General features: G+C 36.4%; 1 protein-coding gene across 3 annotated transcripts in view; it reads right to left on the reverse strand.

Annotated features, from left to right (window-relative positions):
- CD109 (CD109 molecule) overlaps positions 1–12,868 on the reverse strand; it is a 141,388-nt gene that overhangs the window by 11,194 nt on the left and 117,326 nt on the right. For 2 of the 3 annotated variants that reach the window (XM_030809322.1, XM_030809320.1), the window contains 6 exons: positions 10,870–11,098; positions 9,693–9,858; positions 7,766–7,956; positions 6,790–6,945; positions 4,952–5,017; positions 2,101–2,243 (listed from right to left, as the gene is read on the reverse strand). In XM_030809322.1, the coding sequence (XP_030665182.1) occupies positions 2,101–2,243; positions 4,952–5,017; positions 6,790–6,945; positions 7,766–7,956; positions 9,693–9,858; positions 10,870–11,098 (951 nt within the window). The remainder of the gene's footprint in view (positions 1–2,100; positions 2,244–4,951; positions 5,018–6,789; positions 6,946–7,765; positions 7,957–9,692; positions 9,859–10,869; positions 11,099–12,868) is intronic. The other variant, XM_030809321.1, reaches the window with a different exon arrangement.

Raw genomic sequence — 12,868 nt, forward strand, 5'->3', positions numbered from 1 at the left:
GCAAGCCTGGGGCAGAATTTGTTAAACTATCATGCCACACAGAAAGCCTGGTATGAGGTAAGGTCTTGGACCCTGTTGATAGGAATAAAGTGTCTGAAATATCAGGTAATCTTTTTATAATGTGCTGCTGAAAAAATACACCTAAATGTTATTCGTCTTTCATACCAGATTTTTCTCAGAAAACTAGTAGCAGCATTTAAATCCTTTTTATAAAACCCCTACCCTCACATGAAAACATTTCCCTTCTTCAGGCTCTACCTACCACCCAAATTCTGTTGTCCATCTGATTCCTGATGCTTAAGACTGGAAATCCTGCATCCTTACATGAACCCCTATAAATGCTGAGGCCTCTTCATAGTCTGAATCCTGGTTCCCCACCTCATTTTTCTCATGTTTCTTCACTCGATGTCTCTTAAGAGGTAAAAATCTCCCTCTCTTAACTCCATGAGGGTCTTCTTCTTTGCCCTTTTCAAAATTAGAATTCTAGACTTGCTTAGGGGATTGTTTCCATTAATTTCTGTATCCCCCTCAAATAGCAAGTCCACAAGGCAGAGCTTGTGTCTTTTTTTGGCTTACAATTATATTCCCACACCTGACACACAGACACCATGCCTGGCACATAGCAGAGACTCAACCAATACTTGCTGAGGGGATAAATAAATGAATGAGAAAAGCAGGAATAGGCGGGGCACAGTGGCTCATGCCTGTAAGCCCAGCACTTTGGGAGGCCAACGCAGGAGGATCACTTGAGGCCAGGAATTTGAGAAAGGCAGGGATAAAAATAACACATACTTTACAGAGTTGCTGTAAGAATTAAATGATATGCCTGTAAAAGTGTTTGGTGCCGTGCCTGGCACAGAAGTTTGTAATTACTGTAGGTTGTTATTGTTTATAATAATAGTAATAACTTGAAGTTGTTATTCTATAACAGACCAATTGGAAGATTCGTAAAAAATAATTGGAGTCCTACTTTCTTCTCAGCTGAAAAGGATGCCACCGCAGAGATTCTGATATCCCCTGTGCTGCTGGCCCAAAATGCCCAAGAAGGTGAAGAATGGGACAAATGTGGACAAAACCATGAACAAGAAGGTCCAAAGATAAAGACAGACAGTAGCAGTAATGGCAGAGACTGGGTCCAGGCAATGGCTGTGAAGGCTGGCCACCTGGGTGAACACCCAGAAATGACCTTGAAGAACATCTGCCAGCTCAGGACCACATCAGGGACTTCTAGCCCAACAATAAGCTAAGTTAAACCAGGACACTATGGGATATTTTAGAAGAGCAAACAGCACCTCCTCAATGCCAGTGCATCTTTAAGTCCCAGCTCAATATCAAATAATGCAGATGTAACAGAACAGATTCACGAAAGAAAAAAAAGTGAAGCCTCTATTCAAGAACTTTCACAAGGAGTGTGCTCAAACTCCTTTGTGCAGTGGAATGACCAAAAATCTGCAGCTTCCCAGTCTTACTGTGAAGTCGGTAGGGTTGAGGTAGAACCCTTTTTCCTTATTAACAAGATTCTCAGATGCTTTGGATATAGAACAATTTAAGAGTCAACTTAAAAAGTACTCCCAGAAGCTTCAGCTGTTAAGTGTCTAATTATCCAAGATGAGAAACTCCTAAACTGGAATATTTTCAATGTACCTAAAAAAAAAAAAACTATCCTCTTGATTGAATTTGCATGTTATCATAAAGTTTTGAGTTAAATGCCTAACAGTTAAGGTTCAATATGAACCTGAAATAATTATTTCAACAGAAAAATAACTCAAAACAAGAAATAACCATTTTTGAAGTATTAAATATGATTGACTTAATTTAAAGTTTTCCTAAATTAGACCTGAGTTTTATTAATTTATATATACACTGTTCTATTCAAATTTGTTATACATCCAGGGAAAAGTTGTAAATAATTTTTGTATGCATCTAATAAATGCTTGAATATAATTAGTAATATTTCTAGTTTGTAATCTGAAGTGTAGTGCATAACTGAATTCTTTGTTCATATAACTTCTTAGATTGATATAGACAACTATACATAATTAAACCTTCAAGTCTATTTTTTAAAGGAAAAAAAGAAGAGAGACCTAAGCAGACACTTACCTTGTACACACATTCAAATCCACATGATTGAGATCATCTTTATTTTCTTTTACAGCAACATCTAAATCAAAGGCTTCTTGATTTTGGATAGATCTTCGTCTTCTAGAAGACCCAGAAGCCTTCACATTATATACAACATTAAGCTGTAAAAAAATAAACTAGCATAAATAACAAATTGGACATAAATTTCCATCATTATGCCTTCTAAATATTGTATTAGGTAATGATTCTCTTTGGATGGACCCAGTAAGATTTTTAATCTTCGAACTAGAAAAAAATTAATTTTACTTGCTAACAAAGAATCACTATTAACAAATAGTATTGCAATTTACAAAATTATGTTTAAATGGAGAAAATTATTAAGTAATATTCCAAAACAAGTACACTAAAATACTATGGGTGATATTTGGGGATATTGTTTTGCCAAAGAGGGTAAACATTCCCTTGAGGAAAAAACTTTCTTGAGAGCATTCACTAATTTCTAAGGCCTGTTGCCCAAATGGAGATATTTTTCTCTAACTAGAACTTCAGAAACTGTCAGTAGGATAAATCAAAACCAAAACATTGAAGAGCCCTAGTTGAACATTGCTGAGGATTATTTTTGTTCATACAACGTTTGTCAAAGATGATAAAATAAATGATAGCTTTCAAGTCAACTGGGTCTTTCTCAGCATCTACTCTGTACCCACCACTGATGTTAAAGGTGCTGTAGACACACTGGGAGAGCCTGAAGACCCATGTCTTTCTCAAAGGGATCCTAAATCAGAAGCTTAGGAATGTACTCAAAACTTCCTAGTCCAGTCTCATCCCCAGACAGACTGGAATCTATTTAAATGTTTTACCTCATCCCCTTTTTTATAACAAGGTTCATAAAGCTTACTGTTGCTTTGTAAGGTTGTATTTTCTTTTAACTTATACCTAAAACACATACACATATGCACACGTGCACACACACACACACACACACCCCTCAGAACTAACATCTAATAACCCTCATGGATTTGCATACTTAAAAAATCCTCTAAGCCTTCATTTTTTCAAATCTAAAAGTTGCAATCTTCTTATTCTGCCACAATCCAAACTCATATAAGCCTTCATCCACTTGATCCTTCTGGTTCTCTTACTTTGGACATTTGTCAACTCTTTCTTAAAGTGTAATGATTATAGAGTATTCCTGAAGCAGCTGATTCTTCAAGTCCCATAAAATTGGAGAAATGCTTTCTATTATTTCCATCATTCCCCTTTCGGTGGCATGCAATTGTCCCTTCAGAGACCAATGCTATCAGGAAACAAACAAGGACTATTCCATTCGTCTCTTGGGTCATAATTAATGCCCATCCATAATTAAGTATTAAGGTTTACATTTGGCAATAAAGTTCAACTGCTCACTCAGGGAACTTCAAAATATCTTGCAATTTATTTCCAACAGTTTAGTATTTTATTACCCAAAAGAGGGTAATATTTACTGCAAACTCATGAGTTTTCTTTGCCTTCCTTGTTCCAGAGCACTTATAAAAATATCAACTGTAAGAAATCTCAATACTCATTTATGGATGTCCAACTTCTTTGTAATTTTTTTCCTCCCTCATGAGAAGTGCCCACTGGTCCCTTCCTTTTGTTTTCTGCATTTTGAGACTGACGTGGGATTAATGAACATTCTGACCAACAGGTAGCACATTTACCCCTCTGTGCTTCAAGCCTCAAGTAAAAAATCACCTGGTTTCAGTAATTTCTCTACATTTGGTTTATCAAAAATGAATTCCAACCAACTTGGTGATTTAAGTACATATAATTTTTCAATTTTATCTAGAATACACAGCATATTTACTTTTGGATTTACTCTTGGATTGCAAGACAGCTTGAGAATGAGAATTTTCCCATGGTCTTTGTCAGTAAAGATCGAAATAAATTGTTTACTTTCTCTTTCTGACCTTTTCACTGAATACCATTCCTTTTCATTGTGATCATTTTTCCTTTAGTTTTAAAAAATGTTTACTGTATTCTGAGTATAATGCAAAATAATCTTAGAATTATTTGGAAGTTTCTAAATTATACCTGCTAAGCAAGGTATACCCGCCCTACTCAGCAAGTATACCTGTTCTCTCAATTGTGCTGGTTTTTGAAAAAAGTACTTTTTCTCCATAATAGCCATTTTTTTACTTTCTTAGTAAGTGTTTCAGTGTTTTTGTTTGGTCGTTTGGTTGTTTGTTTCTACCCAAGCACACAACCATTTTTGGTCCTATCACATATTATCTTTGGGTTCTAATGAGATGATTTTAAAGTCCTCAATATTTTTATGTGCTATTTAGTGTAATGATTATATTATTCAGTATTTTTCATACTACTTCATTTTATTGTAGCTCCTGCTGCACCACAAAAATGTAGATTTCTTTATATTTTCTTTCTGTACTAGAGGATTGAGCATAATTATGCTTTGTTATATTTACTATTATATAAGATTTTTACATTAAAGGGACACAATTCCTCCCCTCGAGTCAATAATTCTACCATGTTGACTTCTATATTCTCAGATGAATATTAAAAAATTGTAAGTAAAACATGTATTTGTTATCAGGAATCAAACTGGAGGACATTAACCCTCACTTCAAAAAGCAAATAATCTCCAAGAAATAGTTTTCAAATAGAAAATCAATCTATATAATTGCTCTCTACTCACTGGCTGGCAACATCTCTAATACTTTTTATTAAAGACAGTGATACATCTTGCTTAAGTCATAGATGTAAATCATTAAGAATTATATTCAAGTTATCTAAGATTTAACAAAGCCCAAACCAAATAATTATTATAAAAAGTCATATTTAACTTAAAAAAATAAGTATCGTTACATACCTGACAAATAGCAAATCCAAAACCATTTGCGGAAATATTAACTGCAGTTGGCTGTACCACAGCAAGCTGAATCAAGGTGAAAAAAAGTGAATGAGGCTAATTTTCCATATCTAGATCCTTCCAAGTAGCACAACAGATCAGTCCTATCCCTCATTAGGAAAAGAAGCAATCACTGACAGCACTAAGAGCTTTGCACTGTCTCACATATCAAAAGCTATGGGTCAAATAGGTAAGCAAGGTGATGAAAGGAAAAGTGCACACTCCCCAAGCTCCCTCACCTCTGCCCATGGGAGGGCACATTAGTGCTACTGACAAGTCTGTCCTCCTGTTGGAGTTGAAACATAAAAGATAAGAAACGAAAGTCATCTCCCTCCCCGACCTCCCTTAATCAGGGCCTAATCCCCTGGCTTTCCCAGAAGCACAATAACACATTGTCTATGACTGTGCCTAACTTTATTCCTTCTTTTCCTTTATCATCACCACTCCCTCACTTTCCAGAATTGAAGTTATCACCTTCATCCGTTGTACTCAACCTCCCACAAAACTGATCAAGGGAATAAAGTTAAGAACTAGCATATTCTTTTATTCCAGTTAAAGTAAGAATTCTACTACTGGTTCTATCAATTCTCCTAAGAAGACATGTGGAGTAGCTGAAAAGAACATGGTCTTTGGAATTATGAGTTCAAATCCTAGCTCTACTCTTACTAGTAACATGATCTTTTTTTATTATTATTATTATACTTTAAGTTTTAGGGTACATGTGCACAATGTGCAGGTTTGTTACATATGTATCCATGTGCCATGTTGGTGTGCTGCACTCATTAACTCGTCATTTAGCATTAGGTACATCTCCTAATGCTGTCCCTGCCCCCTCCCCCCACCCCACAAGAGTCCCCGGAGTGTGATGTTCCCATTCCTGTGTCCATGAGTTCTCATTGTTCAATTCCCACCTATGAGTGAGAACATGCGGTGTTTGGTTTTTTGTCCTTGCAATAGTTTACTGAGAATGATGTTTTCCAGTTTCATCCATGTCCCTACAAAGGACATGAACTCATCATTTTTTATGGCTGCATAGTATTCCATGGTGTATATGTGCCACATTTTCTTAATCCAGTCTATCGTTGTTGAACATTTGGATTGGTTCCAAGTCTTTGCTACTGTGAATAGTGCCGCAATAAACATACGTGTGCATGTGTCTTTATAGCAGCATGATTTATAGTCCTTTGAGTATATACCCAGTAATGGGATGGCTGGATCAAATGGTATTTCTAGTTCTAGATCCCTGAGGAATCGCCACACTGACTTCCACAATGGTTGAACTAGTTTACAGTCCCACCAACAGTGTAAAAGTGTTCAATGGCGATCATTAAAAAGTCAGGAAACAACAGGTGCTGGAGAAGATATGGAGAAATAGGAACACTTTTAGTAACATGATCTTGAGCAAGTCACTTAACCTCTCTCAGCCTCAGTTTTATCATATGTATAATGGGGATAAATGTACTTACTTCTTAGAGTTACTTTGAGAAGTAAATGCAATAGCATATGTAAAATAATCTAGCACAGTGCCTATGAAGAATAGAAACTCAACAGGTTTCTATGTTCATTCCTTTCCCAATGTTACAGTGCCTGTGTTTTCTCCTGTTCCACCAATCTTTCCAAAGTTCCCCACCCTTCCAGAGCTCAGCAAATTCAGCCAAAGGAGGGCACCACTTCTCCCTATTCCTCTACAGAGCTCTGGAAACAAGTCTTTGTTGAAATCAACAGATTACAAATAAAGCAGTATTCCAGCATAAAGAATTGTCTACACCAACTTTTAAATAACTGCCCCTTGCCCACACCTCTGCTGTCTGAAGGAGTAAGCGGTTGTGTGTGTCAATCAGAAACTTTACAGGACTTGGTGAGCTAGGCCCCGTCACAGTCACTTGGATATTTGTCCTTTCTGTATTCATTAGGGCTGCAAATTCAGACAGAGCCTTTAAAGCCACAATGGTATCCTGTTGAGGGAAGAAAAACATTTGTACATATAAGTATACATCAAGGTCTTCAAAGAGTAAATTTCGTAGTATTTTGTTGCTGGACATTCATACACCTTCCTTCAGAGTGGAATGCTCCCTGACTCATATTTGAATCTCCTCGGCCTAGAGTACAGGAGAGGCTCAGAAAATGTTTGCTGAAATGTTTTATAGTTTTTAGTGTACAGATCTTACTGATTTTTGTCAGATTAATCCCTAAATAGTTCACATTTTATGCTATTTTGATTTGTGTTTCCATTGCTCATATATAGATACAATGGATTTCTGTGCAATGATTTTTTATACCACAATGTTACTAAACTCCCTTGTTAATCCTGGTAGCATTTTTGTAGATCCCACTGAATTTTGCACATAAATGATCATATTATCAGTAAATTAAAAGCTTCAGTTTTTCCTTTCCGAAAAGAAAATAGAAAATATTTGCTATATGGAGCTGAACATCTACTCTTATATCAGTTACCACAGATGAAAAATGGCAGATAGGGAACTGATTTATTCCATATAAATATCAGATACAAAGTTCATAACAATGAGGAGAAAAAAATTAAAATTAGTGAATTTAGCCTTTTGCTTAAGTTACTAAACTTTGAAACTGCCAAGTAATTTTATGAAATCAAGGAAAAAACGCAGCCACATACTTTCTAAAATATATATTTTTATATATAATATATAATTTATATAATATATAAAATATATACTATATATTATATATAGAATATATGTAATAAATAAATCTATATTATATATTATAGTTTGAAGGGAAAAAACTATCATCTCTCACCTGAGTAGATGCAAAACCACCCAAGCTACTTCTTTGCCTGCTTAGCCACCTCATAATTGGGATTCCCTCAGAAGTCTGAAATTGTAACAAGTGTGAGAGCAGTGCATAGGCTGCAACTTCAATATCCAGGGAGCGTGGCTGCCAGGAGTCGGAAAGTTTGGACTCTGATGACACCCAGAATTGCATGCCTCCTGCAAGAGAAAAGTAATAACATTCTGATCAGTTATCCAGAAAAATTACATTTTATACCATTAGATAGTCCTACTCTGGTCCAAGTTGTACTTAACTAGCATAAAAATATATATTTGTATATATGTATTTATTTATGCCAAACATGTATTTATTTATCACAAACACACACACACATGCATATGTACACATGTGCCTATATGTTGCTTTTTAAAACTATTACAAGTTAAGTAAACCTTATCCAAAAAGCTTGGGGCCAGAAGTGTGTCCAATTTCTGTTTTGTTTGAATTTTTGGAATATTTACAGAATACATACATTCCCAAATCTGAAATGCTCAAAAATCTGAAACTTTTTGAGCACTGACATGATACTCAAAGGAAATGCTCATTGGGGCATTTTAGATTTCAGATTTTTGGATTAGGGATGCTCAACCTATATACTTATAAATTTTCATCCTTTTCCCATTGCCTACATTTGAGGATGTTTTGATGAAAATAGTTTTCCTAAGAGAAATTCCCTATATTTGGCTCAAGACTAAATAGCTACAAATAAAAGGAAAAAATAATATATTCCAGAAGATAATGTACATTACTTATCTGACCAGGCCTTCCCCAAAATATTTTAAGACACATTGAAAAGAATCCTATTCTGGGAATCTGCCATTAACTAGCTCTAATATTCTGGAAAGACTCTCCCATTTTCATTATCTGGAGGTCGCTGTTATCAGTTTGAGGTTCAAGCCCCCAAGAAAAAAAATTAGGATCCTCAGCTATCTCAACAACCTTCCTAGAGATAATTCTGCTCTAGTCCCCAGAGGACCATCCTACTTGGTACCCTCTGTCAAATATTACTATTTAGGTGATGACTACATTTAGGTGGAATATTAAATAACTACCACTTAGCCAAGCAGACAAGAAGAAAAAATGTCAAAGACTGCTTCAGCCTCTATGCAATAATCTTCTAGTCCCCAGCTTTGGAATAGGTAAAAAGGATTCAATCTAAGTTACCATTAATACAATATTTTTTACAGTCTCAGAAGAAGCCTCTAAACACTTTCTACAATTATCCCCTCTTGAATTAACAGAAATTTGAATCACTGGACCTCATCTTATTTCTGCCCACCCACTCCCATCTCTCTCTCTCTCTTTCTTACACACACACACACACACACACACACCCCTGGATCCCTGTCCAGTTTGTATATCAAATACACATAATCCACTTACTAGCAGCATTTTTTGGTATTCACATTTCTTTTAATTAGCATTTTAGTTCCTATTTTTGAGCATTTGCTATGCAGCAGCATTGCACATTATCTCGTTTAATCCTCACAGCCACTCTAAAATAGGTGTCATTTCCACTTTACAGTTGGGAAAACTGAACCTCATAAAGGTAAGTTGCAGAACCAGGATTTGAACCTGTCTCTCCAGAACCCAAGGTCTTAGCAAACTACAAGGCTGCCAAACCAGAAATGGTATCAGACACTCAAAGGGTAACTGACATAGGGCATGACATATCTAAAATAAAGAGACATCTGAGCCCTGAAATTCTGTAGAAAAAAACCCTGGGGAGACCAGAAGTATTGTGACCATGTCAGGCCCATCTTGATCTCATTATGTGTTTTACTTTTCACCAAAAGATGAAGATGTAATCAATTTCAAACCTGGCTAAAAATTTTCTCATGTAAGTTATATATTTCATAATGCATAACAACCTCAAGTGGGCCCAGCACATTACCTTCTTGTTCTGCTCTCCAAGTCAGCATATTCAAAGCTTCCTTCGCTTTAGGACTCCCCACTGATGACAATGCATAAGTTATAAGGGCTAGAGTATAATTTTCTGAAATTCCTCTACTAAATTCAGACTCCAAAAAACGGATAGACTCTTGCACATCAATGTTAGGCTTGGAAGAAAAAAAGTATGTTTTTTACTATTCAGAGTAACCCATTACCACATATTGAAACAAAAAGTACTTTGAAGCATACATTTAAAAAATAAGTTCAGTGTCTATGAAGTACCTGACCTTGTCCTAGGCAATGAAAATCAACCATGATCATTGACATTTAAAGATTTGCCTTGCACTTTGAAAATAATACTGTTTTTCAGTTTTTATAAGTAAACAGGTAGCATTCCCTAGAAGAAAAAAGTAGAGCTTTTGCCAGTGTTTCTCCCACTCAGTATCATAAACTCAGATAAGAACAGCAAACTGCTTGAGAAATATATTTCTTATATTTGATCTCTGGTATTGCGGCCCTAAGTTCAGGAAAAGGTTAGCTTCTACATGCCTACTAGTAGAATAGGAAAATAGTGGGGGCCCTAATAAAGAGAATGGCTTTGGTGATCTCATAAAATGCAGTAGGCAGTAAGCAGTAAAGGCATCAATCACCAGGACAGATCTGGAGCAAACTTAAGCTCATCAGCATACCTTTCCATGCATGCTCATTCTCATCCAGGCATCCATGCCTGTTCAACACACTTTTCAGGGTACGGGTGTTCTCAGCGTTAAATTAACAGATATTGTAACTGTTCCATGATGTTTTAGAAGTAAAAAATCCTTCACAATCTAAACTTGCTAGAACACATTGTCAAATTTTAAATAATTTTCTTTCCCCTCAGACATTAACTTTTTCAATGATAAAACATGTATTGACTTATCTTACCAATAGCAAGTACAATACATACACTAAAAAGCATTTTTAGAATTCTCTTAGTTATTCTGAAAGAGTGGGTTAATGTTTTTATTCTCAGATTTTGGAACATGGCCACAAATGCAAAGCAAAAGAGTACTCAAATTCAGATTTCACATGTGTTGTAGAACTGCAACTTGTTAAGTTTCCACACACATATTTGACCCATTAAGACCTACCTTCCTTGAATTTCCCATCTATCATTTATTAAATCAAAGATGAAATACCTGATACTTTCTATATCCCAGGAGAGAAGTTACAATATAGGCTGTAAGTGTTACTGGACTTTTATTGCCACCTTGAAGCTCACTATGAATCACTCTTCCTGGCTCCCAAAATTCACCGTTGGATTTCTGATGTCCTTTAAGCCAAGCGTATGTTCTGTGTAACACATTCTGATCAATATCTATGTAAGGATCGGCTTCAAGGAAACATCTTAAAACAAAAGCTGACAACCTTTATGAAAAGAGAAAAAAATTAAATAAAATACACTTTATAAGGTCCACCAAATAACACTAAGCAAGCAAAACAACAACACTTTTTCCCCATCAGAAGATTCATCAAAGGGGGAATCACTGAAGATGGAACAAAGGAAAGAAAAAAAGCAAAAAAGAAAGAGCAAAGGGACAAGGTAAGCAACTCTCTCTAGCAGGCAGACCTGGTTTTCACTTGGGCTTGGCCAAGAAATTCCATGTTGACTCAAAAATCTCAGATTTGAAAAGGAATTTAGAAGTTATCTAATCCAGCTCCATTTTTTATTTTATTTTATTTTTTATTTATTTATTTTTTATTATTATACTTTAACTTCTAGGGTACATGTGCACAACGTGCAGGTTTGTTACATATATATACATGTGCCATGTTGGTGTGCTGCACTCATTAACTCATCATTTACATTAGGTATATCTCCTAATGCTATCCTTCCCCCCTACCCCCACCCCACAACAGGCCCCGGTGTGTGATGTTCCCCTTCCTGTGTCCAAGTGTTCTCATTATTCAATTCCCACCTATGAGTGAGAACATGCAGTGTTTGGTTTTTTGTCCTTGTGATAGTTTGCTGAGAATGATGGTTTCCAGCTTCATCCATGTCCCTACAAAGGACATGAACTCATCATTTTTTATGGCTGCATAGTATTCCATGGTGTATATGTGCCACATTTTCTTAATCTGGTCCATCATTGATGGACATTTGGGTTGGTTCCAAGTCTTTGCTATTGTGAATAGTGCTGCAATAAACATACATATGTGTGCACATGTCTTTATAGCAGCATGATTTATAGTCCTTTGGGTATATACCCAGTAATGGGATGGCTGGGTCAAATGGTATTTCTAGTTCTAGATCCCTGAGGAATCACCACACTGACTTCCACAGTGGTTGAACTAGTTTACAGTCCCACCAACAGTGTAAAAGTGTTCCTATTTCTCCACATCCTCTCCAGCACCTGTTGTTTCCTGACTTTTTAATGATCGCCATTCTAACTGGTGTGAGATGGTACCTCATTGTGGTTTTGATTTACATTTCTCTGATGGCCAGTGATGATGAGCATTTTTTAATGTGTCTGTTGAATCCAGCTCCATTATTTTGTAGACTGAGAATTTGACAGTCCAAGAGAGTTAAATAAATTGTCCAAGGTTATTCATCTTTGGACTGTTCTAGATATTTACCAAAGAAGAGCTCCAACATACTTCAGTCAGCCCCAAAGCTGTGGGTGAAGAATGTATACATAATTCACAAGCAAACTGTAGTACTTCAAGTGGGGGAAATGATATTTTTCTCTCCTATAGAATGGGAGTTAGCCAACTGCAGCCTGTGGGCCAAATCTGCCTAGCCCAAATCTGGCCCTCAAGCCAAATACAGCCCGGGGCCTGTTTATGTGTGCACCACCCCAGCCCCCACCTGCCAACACCACCACCTAAGAGCAGATTTTAAAAGGAGAAGGAAAAGAAAAAAACAAAGACAGGAAAGAAAAAGGGAGGAGAGGGAGGAAGAGGGAAGAGCATGCAACGGAGACTCTACACGGCACGAAATGCCTGAAATACTTACAATCTAACCCTTTACAGAAAAGTTTGCCAGTCCCTGCTACAAAACACCATACTGAGGTAAAAAGAACATCGAGCAATAAAGCACTGAAAGCTTTCTATTTATGGTTCTATATGCTGAGTCAGGCCAAGGCCAAGAGAAAATTTGAAGCAGATCTGTTTCATGTTATATAAAGTTTCATGTGG

Source organism: Nomascus leucogenys, chromosome 3 (assembly GCF_006542625.1).
Source record: "Nomascus leucogenys isolate Asia chromosome 3, Asia_NLE_v1, whole genome shotgun sequence".
NCBI classification, from domain to species: domain Eukaryota; kingdom Metazoa; phylum Chordata; class Mammalia; order Primates; family Hylobatidae; genus Nomascus; species Nomascus leucogenys.